The 15,487-nt window shown below is 48.1% G+C and overlaps 1 protein-coding gene and 5 non-coding genes across 6 annotated transcripts; all 6 read left to right on the top strand.

Moving 5' to 3' along the window:
- Positions 1–182: 182 nt before the first annotated feature.
- Positions 183–254, top strand: TRNAD-GUC (transfer RNA aspartic acid (anticodon GUC)). The gene has a single exon. It is a non-coding gene; the product is annotated as a tRNA-Asp (tRNA).
- Positions 255–591: 337 nt separating this feature from the next.
- On the top strand, positions 592–663 carry TRNAD-GUC (transfer RNA aspartic acid (anticodon GUC)). Its single transcript has one exon. It is a non-coding gene; the product is annotated as a tRNA-Asp (tRNA).
- A 170-nt stretch (positions 664–833) lies between these two features.
- On the top strand, positions 834–905 carry TRNAD-GUC (transfer RNA aspartic acid (anticodon GUC)). The gene has a single exon. It is a non-coding gene; the product is annotated as a tRNA-Asp (tRNA).
- Positions 906–1,073: 168 nt separating this feature from the next.
- Positions 1,074–1,145, top strand: TRNAD-GUC (transfer RNA aspartic acid (anticodon GUC)). The gene has a single exon. It is a non-coding gene; the product is annotated as a tRNA-Asp (tRNA).
- Positions 1,146–1,315: 170 nt separating this feature from the next.
- TRNAD-GUC (transfer RNA aspartic acid (anticodon GUC)) lies at positions 1,316–1,387 on the top strand. Its single transcript has one exon. It is a non-coding gene; the product is annotated as a tRNA-Asp (tRNA).
- Positions 1,388–6,910: 5,523 nt separating this feature from the next.
- LOC126529389 (uncharacterized) lies at positions 6,911–8,089 on the top strand. The gene has a single exon (XM_050176989.1). The coding sequence runs from the start codon at positions 6,911–6,913 to the stop codon at positions 8,087–8,089; it is 1,179 nt and encodes a 392-aa protein (XP_050032946.1).
- Positions 8,090–15,487: the final 7,398 nt, after the last annotated feature.

Raw genomic sequence — 15,487 nt, 5'->3', positions numbered from 1 at the left:
GAAGCTTATAAAACGAGAACAGAACCACCCGAATGGATGCATATATTGGATGAACTAGCGGTAATCAAGTGTTTTTAACTATTCGCAACGGCCCAAGACGGTCATTGCTTTTACCATTATGAAGTGTATCTGTTTATGCCGTATGTGTATGTCGAAGACCGGCAATAAAGAAAAAAAAAAAATCCTCGTTAGTATAGTGGCCAGTATCCCCGCCTGTCACGCGGAAGACCGGGGTTCGATTCCCCGACGGGGAGTAATATTTTTACTTCTTTTTTTTTTTTAGACACACGTAGGTGCACCCGCGACAGTTATCTGCAGAATCTGTCTGTTTCTTTCGCGGGCTTTGGAGCAAGGTTGTGCGAAAACGTTTGCACTGTTATTCCCATCGTGGATATAGTGCTTTAACTGACGCCGGGCATAATGGATTTCGCGTCTGGACGCTTGTGTTTGTTTGCCAGAATTTTGAACTGTCATTGGACTGCATACTGTGTGTGAATTTGTTTTGTATGCGTGTATGTTCATATGTAATGTAACTGCATTGATTTGACACTACCAATATTTCCATGCAATAAAGAAAAAAAAAAAAAAAACTCCTCGTTAGTATAGTGGCCAGTATCCCCGCCTGTCACGCGGGAGACCGGGGTTCGATTCCCCGACGGGGAGTAATATTTTTACTTCTTTTTTTTTTTTTCAGACAGACGTAGGTGCACCCGCGACAATTATCTGCAGAATCTGTCTGTTTCTTTCGCGGGCTTGCGAGCAAAGTTGTGCGAAAACGTTTGCACTGTTATTCCCATCGTGGATATAGTGCTTTAACTGACGCCGGGCATGTCTCCTCGTTAGTATAGTGGCCAGTATCCCCGCCTGTCACGCGGGAGACCGGGGTTCGATTCCCCGACGGGGAGTAATATTTTTACTTCTTTTTTTTTTTTAGACACACGTAGGTGCACCCGCGACAGTTATCTGCAGAATCTGTCTGTTTCTTTCGCGGGCTTTGGAGCAAGGTTGTGCGAAAACGTTTGCACTGTTATTCCCATCGTGGATATAGTGCTTTAACTGACGCCGGGCATGTCTCCTCGTTAGTATAGTGGCCAGTATCCCCGCCTGTCACGCGGGAGACCGGGGTTCGATTCCCCGACGGGGAGTAATATTTTTACTTCTTTTTTTTTTTTTCAGACAGACGTAGGTGCACCCGCGACAATTATCTGCAGAATCTGTCTGTTTCTTTCGCGGGCTTGCGAGCAAGGTTGTGCGAAAACGTTTGCACTGTTATTCCCATCGTGGATATAGTGCTTTAACTGACGCCGGGCATGTCTCCTCGTTAGTATAGTGGCCAGTATCCCCGCCTGTCACGCGGGAGACCGGGGTTCGATTCCCCGACGGGGAGTAATATTTTTACTTCTTTTTTTTTTTCAGACAGACGTAGGTGCACCCGCGACAATTATCTGCAGAATCTGTCTGTTTCTTTCGCGGGCTTGCGAGCAAGGTTGTGCGAAAACGTTTGCACTGTTATTCCCATCGTGGATATAGTGCTTTAACTGACGCCGGGCATGTCTCCTCGTTAGTATAGTGGCCAGTATCCCCGCCTGTCACGCGGAAGACCGGGGTTCGATTCCCCGACGGGGTGCAATATTTTTACTTCTTTTTTTTTTTAGACACACGCCTGGCATGTCTCCTCGTTAGTATAGTGGCTAGTGTCCCGGATTCCACTTCCAGGAGCCGAGGCGAACGGACGTGCTATCATGTGCTCCGAAGGAACGGTATCAGCGGCCCATCTTGGCCGCGGAAACAGGAATGTTGATGAAGACAACCAGGATTACCAAGTGATGCTGCCCCAACTGCCGAAAGGTCGGATTGTTTTTAATACAGTTTTCTTGCATGGCGATATCCGTGATCGGCCGTACAGAGTTGAGAACTACCGTGACGCCCTGGCCAGCTTGAAAGTGCTCGCCGAGGTTTTCGCCTTGGGAGCCTTCCAAATGAACCACGTGTTGGCCGTAACATTTAAGAGCAAACTGCTAACCGCTGCAACAATTACTGTCAAGGGTCGGCGATGCCTGGTGGTTGATCCCAACAACCAAGACTTACGCCTTAAAATGCACTGGGTCCTCCATAACGTCAGCGATGAAGATGTACGCGAGGCCTTAGCGCCGTACGGCGAAGTTACGGAAGTTTCACGAGAGCGCTGGCGCGCTCAGGGCGTGACAGAAAAGGGCTCCACTACGCGTCTGGTGAACCTCAAGTTGAAGCCTGGTGTTAAAAGTGATGATATCCCGCTCCAGCTGCGTGTCGCCGGAGAGCCTGTTTTATTAGTGGTGCCTGGAAGGCCACCGCTTTGTTTGCGCTGCCAGGGAAAAGGACACGTTAGCAGAGAGTGCCGGGTGCCACGATGCTCGCGCTGCAAACGTTTCGGTCATGACGAAAGTCAGTGTGCGCCTACATACGCGAACGTCACAGGGCCCATAAGGAGTACTGACTCTTCTGAGCTCGTCATGGACGAGGCAGAAGCTGAGGAAACGGCGGCAGTAGAAAGCACGAAGTTGGAACCACAACCAACGCCCCCGGCCACGGTCCCCGCCCCCTTGCAGCGGGCCGTTACTTCGTTGCCTAGCGAGCAGCAGCCACCGCAAGAAAGGCAGCCTGACCTGTCAAAGGACGCGCTGCACCGGTCGAAAGAAGGCAATGAAGGCTCAGCAGCAACGACGGATCGCAACGCGCCGAGCGCAATGGAGACCGACGTGACTACATCGTCGAATAAGCGGGCGCACATCGAGACGGTGAAAGTCGACGACCCGAATGGTGGCCTGAATGCCGAGGAGCCGCCTGCGAAAGCGGCACGGGTACGTCGCTCACCATTCAGGTCGAAGCCCATCGTTCCCCTGGATAAACGCGAGGCGGACAAGGCGCCGAAGTAGGCGCTCGGGTCTGCACTTCACGGGTGCCTGTACAACATGTCGCGTAAGACTTTTAAGCACACGGACGGCAATGAATTGTCGCGCTGCAACCATCCGTTGAAGAAGCTGCAGATGTGCCAGACATAACACTGCAAGGAATGGCCGACTGCAATGAAACGAATGCTGTGTGGTCATGTACAGAGGTGAGCGCTGTGCGACCCATTTGCTCCTCACATAATATGCACGGTGAAACTGAAAAGCCAATGCGAGTAGCCACACTGAATGTCAGGGGCTTAGCGGCCCGGAGAAGGCAGTACCAAGTGAGCCGCCTGTTTTCTGAAAATGACTTAGATCTAGTCGCAGTGCAAGAAACTAAAATCGAAAGTGAGGATCAGACGGCCCGCATGGTGGAAACCTTTCGAACGCGCTACAATGTTTGTATTTGTCATGCTGTGGGCACATCTGGTGGTTGCGCGATATTCATTCGTAATAACATAGTCATCTCGGATGTGAGCATTGTTGTATCGGAAGCAGGACGCTTGCTTATTATAGACTTTATTTTCTGGTCTGCCTTGAGAGTGATCTGTGTTTATGCACCGAATAGCGAGACTGAGCGCGTAGCCTTCTTCGAAAGAATCGAGTGTTATTTGCAGTGTTCGAAACGTATTGTTATGCTTGGTGATTTTAATTGTGTGCTGATGGCAGAGGACAGAGCTAAAGTTGTACCTAGCCGCGACAAAAGTGCGAAGGTACTGGATGCACTAATCCGCAAGAATGATTTGGAGGACCTGGGCTGGCTGCTTTCGAATGGAAATCAACCCGTTTTCACACACTTCCAGCGTGGAAGCAGTGCGCGGCTCGATAGAGTACGCCACGGTTGACTTTGTGAGCATGTGCACTAAGTATGAATTAAAGCATGTCTCTTTTAGTGATCACAGTCTTGTAATGGTCACACTTGGTGGCAAGAAAAAGAAAACGCAAATCAACTGGCAGTTATGGAAGTTTAATGTTAAGCTACTGGGTGACGATATATTTAACGAAAAAGTAAAGAAAGAAATAGAAAGCATGGCCGGCATTGCAGCAAAGTCCCGTGCGGCTGAATGGGACCAATTCAAGAACGAAGTCAAACTGACAGCTATTGAAAGGGGAACACTGCTCCGTCATAAAGAAAGAAAAAAAACCGAGGAATTGCAATGCCAGCTTGATTTTATGATCAGCATGGAAGTCTCAAATCCCGCGATATACGGTAAAGATATACGTGAAGTTATGGGGAAGCTCGAGGCTATGGACGTCGAAAAGTATCGTTCAGCAGTAATAAGGGCGCGAGCCGAGAAGATCTGGATGGGCGAAACTCCTAATAAGCGCGCATTGTGTGACGAAAGGAGATACGCAACACAATATGAAATCCGAGAAATTACGTATCTGAACAATATTACCAGCGACATTAAAGAAATTGAACGTGCATTTGTCGAGCGCTATAGGTGTAGAAAGAAGCGGGAGCATTCTGTTGGGTCGGGATACCCTTGATTTAATGCCAAGGTTAGATGGTGATACTCGAGCGCTTTTGGAGAAACCCATTAGCGTAGACGAAATAAAACAGGCGATAACTGAACTAACACTGGGGAAGACACCTGGGCCAGACGGCCTCGGTGCCGCATTCTACAAAGCGTATGCCGATGAACTGGCGCCCATTTTACATGCGGTCATCACGGAAGCGTACGAAACGAAAGAAATGCCGCTTTCTTTTCGTGCTGCTCACGTGGTGCTGATTCCAGAAACTGACGACCACGCTACGCCGCTATCTGTCGGTGCGTACCGTCCGATAACGCTCACGAACACCGACTACAAAGTTTATATGAAAGTGTTGGCAAAACGACTGCAGAGCGTCATCAAATTTCTTGTTGGACCACACCAAACATGTGGCATAAAAGGTCGCTCTATCTGTACAAATGTGCATGTAGCCCGTAGTATTCTTGAGTGCTGTGAGATTTTTGGCGGGCGGGTCGCCATGTTGCAGCTAGATTTAGCAAAGGCATTCGATCGTGTGTCGCGTGAAGCTCTTTTTTGTATCCTTGAACATGCTAGCATAGGCACAGTCATACTCGATGGCCTAAAAATGATATACAATGACTGCATGGTAAACATCGTGCTGAATAAGACACTAACAGACAACATTAAACTCAGATCATCAGTGAGGCAAGGTTGTCCATTGTCACCGCTGATCTTTGCAATTTATTTAGAGCCTTTCTGTTTATCTCTAATAAGCAATGGAAAAATCAATGGTTATAAAGTTGAATCGTCGCATGTTAAAGTGCTTGCATTTGCTGATGACGTCGCAATCTTTTGTACAGATCGCCAAAGTGTACTAGAGGCGAGGCGATAAGCGAAGCTAAAAGATATTGCAGGCAAACCGGCTGCGAGATCAGTTGGGAGAAGTGCATCGGGTTTTGGCACGGAAGCTGGGACATCACGCCGTCTGCCTTTGCAAATTTACAATGGACCGTGTCTCCTCCGAAATATTTCGGGGTGCCGCTTGAGCACTACGAGAGTACCGTGCAATACTGGGAGGATGAGACGTCGCGTGCAAAAGAGAAAACCGGAGGATGGAAAGGTCGTGAGTTATCAATGTTTGTAAAGGCAACTGTTTGTAATTTATTTTTAATTGCCAAAGTGTGGTATGTCCTCCAATTTTTGTCGATGACCCGTGTGAATGTACAGAAAATGCACAGAGTATTTGCTGTTTTTATCTGGGGTCCCACTTGGGAAAGGGTCAGCCGAACCAACTTGTTTCGTCCTGTTCGAGATGGTGGTCTTCGATTGTCTCATTTATTCTTACGTCAGATTGTTTCTCGTTTTGTATTGTTACGAGACCAAAGCGATTCATACTTGCGTACGATGATCCAGGTCCGTTTGAAAAGCGTTCTGCCTGAATTTATTGTGTCTAGTGCACTACCTGTAAACTATCGGCTTAAAGGCTACTTGCGGGAGGTAGTCGACTCCCTCCGAATACTAAAAGCTCGGTTTTCCCTTCAGTACCTCAGCACAGTAACAAGAAAGAAACTTTACAAGGATTTAGTTGAAGTTATGATGCCAGTCTTTGTACCGGATGAAATACTATGCAGGCCCAGGACATGATGTTTTGAAAAGAGTCAAAAAGATGCCTGTGAGAGCAAGCGTAAAGTCGTTCTTCTTTAAATTGCATACATCTACCCTTCCGGTCAAAACATGGATAGCCGACAAAGGAATATTTGTACTATGGACGACAAACTGTGCGCTATGTAACAAGCCGGAGACACTTGAGCACGCCTTCATTGAGTGCTGGGATGCAATATTTTATTGGGACGTCTTGCAAAGTACTCTTAAAAAGGAACTGCCGATAACAGCACAGGGTATACGTTTGTTGCCGGTAGACAGCGATCAGGGCTTACCGTACTATATGATAATGCTCCTGGGCCTCCATAGTCTTTGGAAGACACGGATGGCGGTCACCCACGGTGATGTGAATGTGCGCTCAGCACGAGAAAATTTTATTGAGAGGATTATTTTCATACGTGAGATATATCGTGTACAGGCAGATCCGCCTGACTGGTTGGGTATTCTTGATGATTTGGTGAATTTCAAGAAATTTTAGCTTATCACCTTGGTCCAAGTAGACCAACGTGTTTTTATATATGTATGTCATTATGTGAATAAAGAAAAAAAAATAGTGGCCAGTATCCCCGCCTGTCACGCGGGAGACCGGGGTTCGATTCCCCGACGGGGAGTAATGTTTTTTACTACTTTTTTTTTAGACACACTTAGGTGCGCCCGCGACAATTATCTGCAGTATCTGTTTGTATCTTTCGCGCGCTTGCGAGTAAGGTTGTGCGAAAACGTTTGCGCTTTTATTCCCATCGTGTACATAGTGCTTTAACTGACGCCTCCCGTGTCTCCTCGTTAGTATAGTGGCCTGTCACGCGGGAGACCGGGGTTCCATTGATTTTCCATTTCCGGCCACCGAAGCGAACGGTTGTGCGATGACGAGCTCCGTTGGGGCGGCTACAGCGGCTATTGCCAGCCGCGGCAACAGGAACTTTTCATCTGAAGAAGGCTACGAGTTGATTTTGCCGAATTTGCCAACAGGTCGTTTTGTTGTTAATACAGTTTTTCTTCACGGAGATGTTCAAGCGCGGCCTTACCGAGTGGAAGATTTTCGCGACGCGTTGTCTGGTTTATCGCTGCTTCCTGAAGTGATCGCCTTAGGGGCGTATCTGATGAGCCACGTGTGGGCCGTAACTTTCAGTAATGCCGAAGCCGTGAAGAAGTTACTCGCCGCGAGCGAATTGAAGGTCAAGGGCCGGCGCTGCGTCGTCATTGATCCTGGAAACCAAGATGTAAGGATGAAAGTGCACTGGCTGTTGCACAACGTTCCAGATGATGACGTGCGGGTGGCCTTCCTTCCTTATGGAAAAGTGACAGAAATTAGCAGAGAGTGGTGGCGAGTACACGGAATCACTGACGAGGGGTCCACAACCAGGTTGGTGTCCATGCGTCTCAAGGTAGGCGTTAAGCTGGAAGATCTACCACACCAGCTGAACGTCGCAGGTGAACAAGCTTTGGTGGTCGTATCAGGCCGTGCGCCGATGTGCCTGCGCTGTCATGCAACGGGGCACATTCGCCGCGACTGCCGGGTTCCAAAATGCAGTGCCTGCCGTAGATTCGGACATGAAGAAGGTCAATGCCCTAAGACGTACGCCAGCGTCGCCGGGCCTACGAGTGGCGAGGATTCATCCGAACTTCTCATGGATGAAAACGACGCTGAAGAAGCTTCGAAGCCGTCAAAGGACACCACAGTCCGCAAAATGGTAACGCTGGCAGCCAACAAACCCCTTTTGGAGGAAAGGCGTCAACCAACAGAGCGCGAACGGGATACCAAAGACCAGGCCGTGGAAAAAGCCATCACATCGAAGGACGCCTGTCAACCTACCAGCGAGGATACAAAAGGGGAAGAAACCCAAGAGACCTGCATGGACGTCGTCGAAAGCGTCAGTGGACAGCCCACCAAGCGGCCATTGGAGGAGAGCGTCGAGAAAGCAGACAATGGAGTTGAAGAGACAGAACCACCGCCGAAGGGACTTGGCATAAGACGGTCTTTATTCAAGCAGAGGCCGAATTTTTCCGCTGAGCGGCGGCCGGTGGAAAAACCTCCGTCTTGACGCCGACTCTCCGCGCAGCGCAACCTTTGGGGTCTTCGGGAAGACGTGGGGACTCTGAGCGAACTCACTTGCAAGTGTCGTGAAGCCTACCGGTTAGAAGATGCCTATAGCGCACATTGTACTGCATACGTGATGTGTCTGCAAGGTTCATCTTCGCTGTAAGTGTTATACTATGCTAACTAATTTTTCAGATTGTAAAGGGGTACTGTTATGCGATCATTTTGCAGAACATATAAAAAGAAATGGCTTTAAAATCAGGCACAGCACTACGCATAGCGACGATAAATATCAGAGGTCTGGCGTCTAGGAGACGACAGTACCAGCTTAGTCGCCCGCTATTAGAAAATGAGCTGGATATCGTAGCAGTTCAAGAGACAAAGGTAGAAACGCAGGAACAAAGTGATCGCATGGTATCACCTTTTAGAAATCGGTACAATCTTGCCATAAGTCATGCAGTAGGTTTGTCAGCAGGTTGTGCTCTATTTCTTCGAAATTCTATTGGGATTGTTGAGGAATCTGTGAATGTCAGTCAATATTGTTTGTGATTTCACCTTCGCAATGAAAAATTGGAGGGTTATTAACGTGTACGCACCAAACAAGGAACATGACCGGCGAGTGTTCTTTGAGGAAGTGGAAAAACACCTGCTATGCGATAAGCTGGTCATATTACTGGGTGATTTCAACTGTGTTTGTGAACCAGAAGATAGAGTGAACAAACGACCTATTCGAGATAAAAGTGCAATATTTTTAAGCGCAATAGTGGGTGAACACGAATTATATGACGTGCGGTCTTTGTTTTCATGTAACTTCCCCCAGTTCACTCATTTTCAAGGAAATAGCCACGCTAGACTAGATAGAGCTTATATATCGACAGCTCTTGTACCTTTGTGCAGTAATTACACAGTCAATCATGTTTCTTTCAGCGACCACAGCTTAGTCTCTTTCTCGCTTGGAGCAGAAAAAAAGAAAAAGTACATTTACTTGCCAGCTCTGGAAACTGAATGACAATCTATTGGATGACAAACCTTTCGTAGAGTACGCAATGGAAAACCTTAATGATTTACTTGAAGATCACCAGAACATAATTGGCAGATGGGAGCGTTTCAAAGAAAAAAATAAAGATTAAGGCGATAGAACGGGCTTCTGCACTTAAGCACAGTAAAATTAAACACGAAAAAAGAACTGCAAGCCCAGTTAGACTTCTTGATCAGCCAAGAAAGTGTTACCCCCGGCCTGCGCAGTGAAGAAATTCGAGACGTCAAGCGACAACTTGAGCTCATCGATGTCGAAAATTATGGAGGAGCAGTGATACGGGCTCGTGCAGAGCATTTGTGGATGGGTGAAACGCCCAACAAACGCGCCCTTACTGACGAGAAAAGATACGCGACCAAAAAAATAAATCAAAGAAATAAGGTACCGAGGTGCAGTCAAAGATAAGAAAAGTGATATAGAAGATGCTTTCGTAGAGCACTTTCGGAAATTGTTCGGTGAAAGGAAAGAAGTAAACAAGGGATTTGGAAACGCTTTTCTTCCACTTATGCCGCAACTAGATGAGAATGCAAAATCAGTCCTAGAAGCCTCAATTACATTAACAGAAATTGAAAAAATCAATCGATGATTTGAACCCCGGAAAGTCGCCCGGTCCCGATGGACTGGGTTCAGCGTTTTATAAGAAATTTAAAACTCCTATAGTTAAAGTATTGCATGCGGTAATACAAGAGGCATATGACGTAGGAGAGCTTCCCCTCTCCTTCCGTCAATCACATATCATTCTCATTCCTAAAACGGACGACCGACTTAAGCAATTATTGGTAGGTTCTTACCGGCCAAAAAACCCTCTCTAACATTGATTATAAGATATTCATGAAGGTCTTGGCAAGAAGACTACAAGGTTTTATTAAAGATATAGTCGGACCACACCAGACGTGCGGAATTAAAGGTAGGAGCATAACAACGAACATTCATATAGCAAGAAATATTTTAGTGTTGTGATGTTTTTTCCAACCACGTGGCAATGCTCCAAATAGATCTGGAAAAAAGCTTTTGACCTTGTTAAGCATGAAATATTGTTTGCCTTTATGGAATATGTAAATGTAGGGAAAATAATACTGGAAGGTGTAAAAATGTCGTACACTGGATGCTCTGCCTCAATTATAGTTAACAAACAAGTCAGCAAAAGCATCCATGTCGTCTCTTCAGTGAAACAAGGGTGTCTTCTGTCGTCACTACTTTTTTAGCAATTATTTAGAGCCATTTTGTTTAAAGATTATTCAAAATGAGGAAATAAGAGGCTTTCGTATTATGGCTTGTGAAGACAAAATATTATCTTACGCCGACGACATAGCTGTTTTCTGTACCGATAGAGAAAGTGTAACAAATACGATAAAAGATGCCACAGCTTTCTGTCAATACACAGGGAGCAGAATAAACTGGAATAAATGTCAGGGTTTCTGGCATGGTGAATGGGATAGTGTGCCTGTCACGTACGCCAACATTCAGTGGACGACTACTCCAAGTAAATACCTAGGCGTACCACTACAACATTACAAGGATACACAAGAATACTGGAAAGAACATACAGACAAGGCTCGAGAGAAAACACAAAAATGGGGAGGACGAGACCTATCAATGTTTTCCCGTGCCACAGTGTGTAACATTTTTATTATTGCTCGAGTATGGTATGTTTTGCGAGCGTTGCACATGTCGCGCATGAGTATTCAACGTCTGCATAGAGTGTTGGCTGTCTTTGTATGGAACTCGTCATGGGAAAGGATGAGCCGCACAAATTTGTTCATTCCAGTGCGATCGGGAGGACTGGGTTCGATTCATTTGTTCGTGAGACAAATTGTCTCTAGGTTCGTATATTATCGCAATCAAAGAAATCCTTTTTTAAGAAGTGTTATGCAAGTGAGATTGGCGAACGCATTGCCAGATGTCATTGTGTCATCATGCGCCCATATGCAACGCAATGTTCGCGGATGTATGCATGAAATTGTTGTGGCTGTCCAGTTTCTAAAAGTAAGATTTTCAATGGAATATCTCAGCGAGGTCAAGAGAAAACACCTCTACAAAGACCTAATTGATGTGATGATGCCTGTTCCCTTGTATCGAAGGATGTACAATCCTGGGCCAGGCAGCAATGTGTTAAAAAGGGTTAAAAGAATGACTATCCGATCGTCAGTCAAAATTTTCTTTTTCATGCTCCATAGTGGCACACTTTCTACAATACCGTGGCTAAAGGAAAAAGGGTTGTTGGTACCATAGTCGATAGACTGTGTAATATGCAAAAGGCCTGAAACAATCGAGCACATGTTTCTCGATTGTTGCGATGCCGTATTCCTATGGGACATCTTGCAAAGAACCCTGAAAAAGGAACTGCCGCTCACACCCTACGGCATTCGATTTCTTCCGGTCGAAAGCGAAGGTGTGCCGTACGATATGCTGATGATTCTAGTAATGCACAGTGTTTGGAAAACCAGAATGTCAGTGCGTAATGCGGACGTCAATGCGAGGTCAGCCCGGGACAACCTCAACGAAAGCATCGCATATTTACAAGATGTGTACAAACAGAAGGAAGAAAAGCCAGATTGGTGTGTTTATCTCGACAAACTGCTGACCGTAAAGCGTTTTTAACCCAATATGCTAGCCAGACACAAGCTAGCATATTTAATGTGATGTTATGATGTTGTTTTTCCACTGTATTGTGCCATGTTGGCAATAAAGAAAAAAAAAGTATCTGTCTGTATCTTTCGCGCGCTTGCAAACGAAGTTGTGCGAAAACTTTTGCACTTTTATTCCCATCGTGTATAGAGTGCTTTAACTGACGCCTGCCATGTCTCCTCATTAGTATAGTGGCATTCTACTTCTTGACGCGCTAGCGAACGGACGCAGGATCATGAGCTCCGCTGGAGCGGCGTTTGCGGCCCTTGCCGGCCGCGGAAACAGGAGCAGCGTCGAAGACGAAAAGGACTATGAAATCGTGCTGCCTACTCTGCCCACCGGTCGTGTTGTTTTAAACACGTTGTTTTTGCACGGCGACGTGCGGGTGAGGCCCTACAGGGTCGAAGATTTTCGAGACGCCCTCGCCAACGCTGGTGTGCTCCCCGAAGTCGTGGCGTTGGGAGCGTAGCAGATCAACCATGTGTGGGCGGTGACGTTCAACAGCGTGAAAGCCACAAGGAAACTGGCTGCTTTCAAGGAGCTGCAAGTTAAAGGCCGCCGCTGCATTGTTATTGACCCTGAGGACCAGCAGGTTAAACTGCGGCTGCATTGGATGCTCCACGGAGTGCAAGATGAAGACATCCGGACTGCTTTTGCGGCGTTCGGGAACGTAACCGAGGTGACGCGGGAGCGTTGGCGCGTCCAAGGCATGAGAGAGAAGGGTTCAACCACGAGAACCGTGCTGCTCAAGCTCAAGCCGGGAATGAAAGTGGACGACCTGCCCCACCAGGTTCGAGTCGCCGGTGAGTTGGCCCTTGTGGTGGTACCCGGGAGGCCGATGCAGTGCCTGCGCTGCCATGGCACGGGCCATGTTCGCCGTGACTGCAAGGTGCCCCGGTGCTCGATGTGCAGACGCTACGGACACGCGGACGCTGACTGCGTCCGTACCTACACGTCGGCTACCGGGCTGGGAAAGACGGACGAGAACGCGGAACTCATGGACGTCGTTGAAGCCGAGGATGCAGCGAGGGGAACGGACGAGGCGGGCAAGCAGACGGGGCCACTTGACTCGTCAGCGTTTACCGGCGGAGACGCCCTCACTGGGGACGGTTCAGCGAGTCAACAACCAGCGGATGAATTGACTAGGTCAAACAAGACAACCGGAAAGGATGGGGAGAACACTCCGGAGCCCAAGGTCGTCGAGCCCAAGGGTCCGAACGAGCTGCAATCGGACAAGAGTGATGCACGCACGCCGACCGGCGTCTCCGCTGCGGCGAAGCGTTCCCACGCCCGAACCAGCGCAAACGGTGACCAGACGGCTATGCCTGGAGCCGAGGAGCCCCCGGCAAAGGCGCCGCAAGGCCGGCGTTCATCGTTTCGGCCGCGCCCTAACGTTCCGGTAGACAAGCGTGCCGGAAATTCGGAGTCCCTAGGACACGCTCATGTTCTTCCGCCGGACCGCACTGGCGGCGATGGCGGCGTCTAGCCTCGTGCTAGACGCGAGAGGTAAGCACCACAAGCTAGCATATTTCTCTTGCCCTATTGTTAAAATGGCTCCAACGTGTCCGTTGAAAGTCGCCACTCTAAATGTTCGAGGACTGGCAGGGAAAAGAAAGCAAGGCCAACTTTACCGGCTTTTAACGGAGCACGACATTGATGTGCTAGCCGTGCAGGAGACGGAAGTCGATGGTGAAGAAGAGACCGGCATTATGGTGCGGCGTTTCACGTCTAGGTTTTTTGCCGTAGTCAGTCATGCGGTGGGCACATCCGCTGGCTGTGTCCTTTTTGTTAAGAAGTTGCCGGGGCTAGAGGTGCATGCAATTTATTCGTGTGTGTCGGGCCGGTGTGTTGTCGTCGATTTTTCGTTCAACAACAACGAGTGGCGAATTCTGTGCTTGTACGCACCCAATAAGGTGGATGAAAGGGCTCAGTTTTTTCACCACGTTGAAGAGCGTCTATGCAAGGGAAGACAGCTCATAGTAATGGGCGATTTCAACTGTGTCCTCAGTGCGCGGGATAAAACAAGCGTTCGTGGGTTTAGAGACAAAAGCACGGAAGTGTTGTCGCGAATTGTAGAGAACTGGGACCTTGTGGATGTGTCAGAGCGCCTCTAAGGAGCGCGTGCTGTGAAGTACACACGGTTTGAGGGCTCTAGTCACGCACGGCTGGACCGCATTTATGCGTCTGTTGACATCGTTCCAGCGGTGTTTTTCAGCGGTGGCGTAGAGGTAGAACACCCGCCTCGCGTGCAAGAGGTCCGGGGTTCGAATCCCGGTGCCGCGCAATTTTCCACCGGATTAAAAAAAAAATCCGCGTGTTGATAAAATTGCATAAACAGTCCTGGAGTGTGGCCTGATCCCGGTGACCAGAACCGGTAACGCATTCCCTCACAAGAGCAGGATTGGCCACCCTGGTGCAGTACTTGGCCATAACCTCCTATATGAACACAACAATCAAACCCCGGCCCTCAGTCCCCAGCAGCTGCGAAGCAACTGACCACGGCGGCGGTCAGACCTGCGACGCTGCAGAGGGTGCTAAGAATCCCTGGCTCCGGACAGGCCGCCATTGGAATATGAACCTGGAAACGTCTAACGCTAGAACGTTATCTAGTGAGGCGAGTCTAGCAGTGCTATTGGAAGAACTAGAGGGCAGTAAATGGGATATAATAGGGCTCAGTGAAGTTAGGAGGCCAAAAGAAGCATATACAGTGCTAAAAAGGGGGCACATCCTGTGCTACCGGGGCTTAGCGGAGAGACGAGAACTAGGAGTCGGATTCCTGATTAATAAGAACATAGCTGGTAACATACAGGAATTCTATAGCATTAACGAGAGAGTGGCAGGTCTTGTTGTAAAACTTAAGAAGTACAAAATGAAGGTTGTACAGGTCTACGCCCCTACATCCAGTCATGATGACCAGAAAGTCGAAAGCTTCTATGAAGACGTGGAATCGGCGTTGGGTAAAGTCAAAACAAAATACAGTATACTGATGGGCGACTTCAATGCCAAGGTAGGCAAGAAGCAGGCTGGAGACAAGGCAGTGGGGGAATATGGCATAGGCACTAGGAATAGCAGGGGAGAGTTATTAGTAGAGTTTGCGGAACAGAATAATATGCGGATAATGAATACCTTCTTCCGCAAGCGAGATAGCCGAAAGTGGACGTGGAGGAGCCCGAACGGCGAGACTAGCAATGAAATAGACCTCATACTCTGCGCTAACCCTGGCATCATACAACATGTGGACGTGCTCGGCAAAGTGCGCTGCAGGGACCATAGAATGGTAAGAACTCGAATTAGCCTAGACCTGAGGAAGGAACGGAAGAAACTGGTACGTAAGAAGCCGATCAATGAGTTAGCGGTAAGAGGGAAAATAGAGGAATTCCAGATCAAGCTACAGAACAGGTATTCGGCTTTAACTCAGGAAGAGGACCTTTGTGTTGAAGCAATGAACGACAATCTTGTGGGCATCATTAAGGAGTGTGCAATAGAAGTCGGTGGTAACTCCGTTAGACAGGATACCAGTAAGCTATCGCAGGAGACGAAAGATCTGATCAAGAAACGGCAATGTATGAAAGCCTCTAACCCTCCAGTTAGAATAGAACTGGCAGAACTTTCGCAGGTAATCAACAAGCGTAAGACAGCTGCCATAAGGAAGTTTAATATGGATAGAATTGAACATGCTCTCAGGAACGGAGGAAGCCTAAAAGCAGTGAAGAAGAAACTAGGAATTGGCAAGAATCA

Source organism: Dermacentor andersoni, chromosome 4 (genome assembly GCF_023375885.2).
Source record: "Dermacentor andersoni chromosome 4, qqDerAnde1_hic_scaffold, whole genome shotgun sequence".
Lineage (NCBI taxonomy): Eukaryota > Metazoa > Arthropoda > Arachnida > Ixodida > Ixodidae > Dermacentor > Dermacentor andersoni.
Note: the sequence above shows the minus strand (reverse complement) of the source record. Positions and strands in the feature narration are given on the sequence as shown.

Bases quoted from the DNA above. Each gene is read 5' to 3' on its own strand.
- LOC126529389 (XM_050176989.1), top strand. From the start codon at position 6,911: ATGACGAGCTCCGTTGGGGCGGCTACAGCGGCTATTGCCAGCCGCGGC.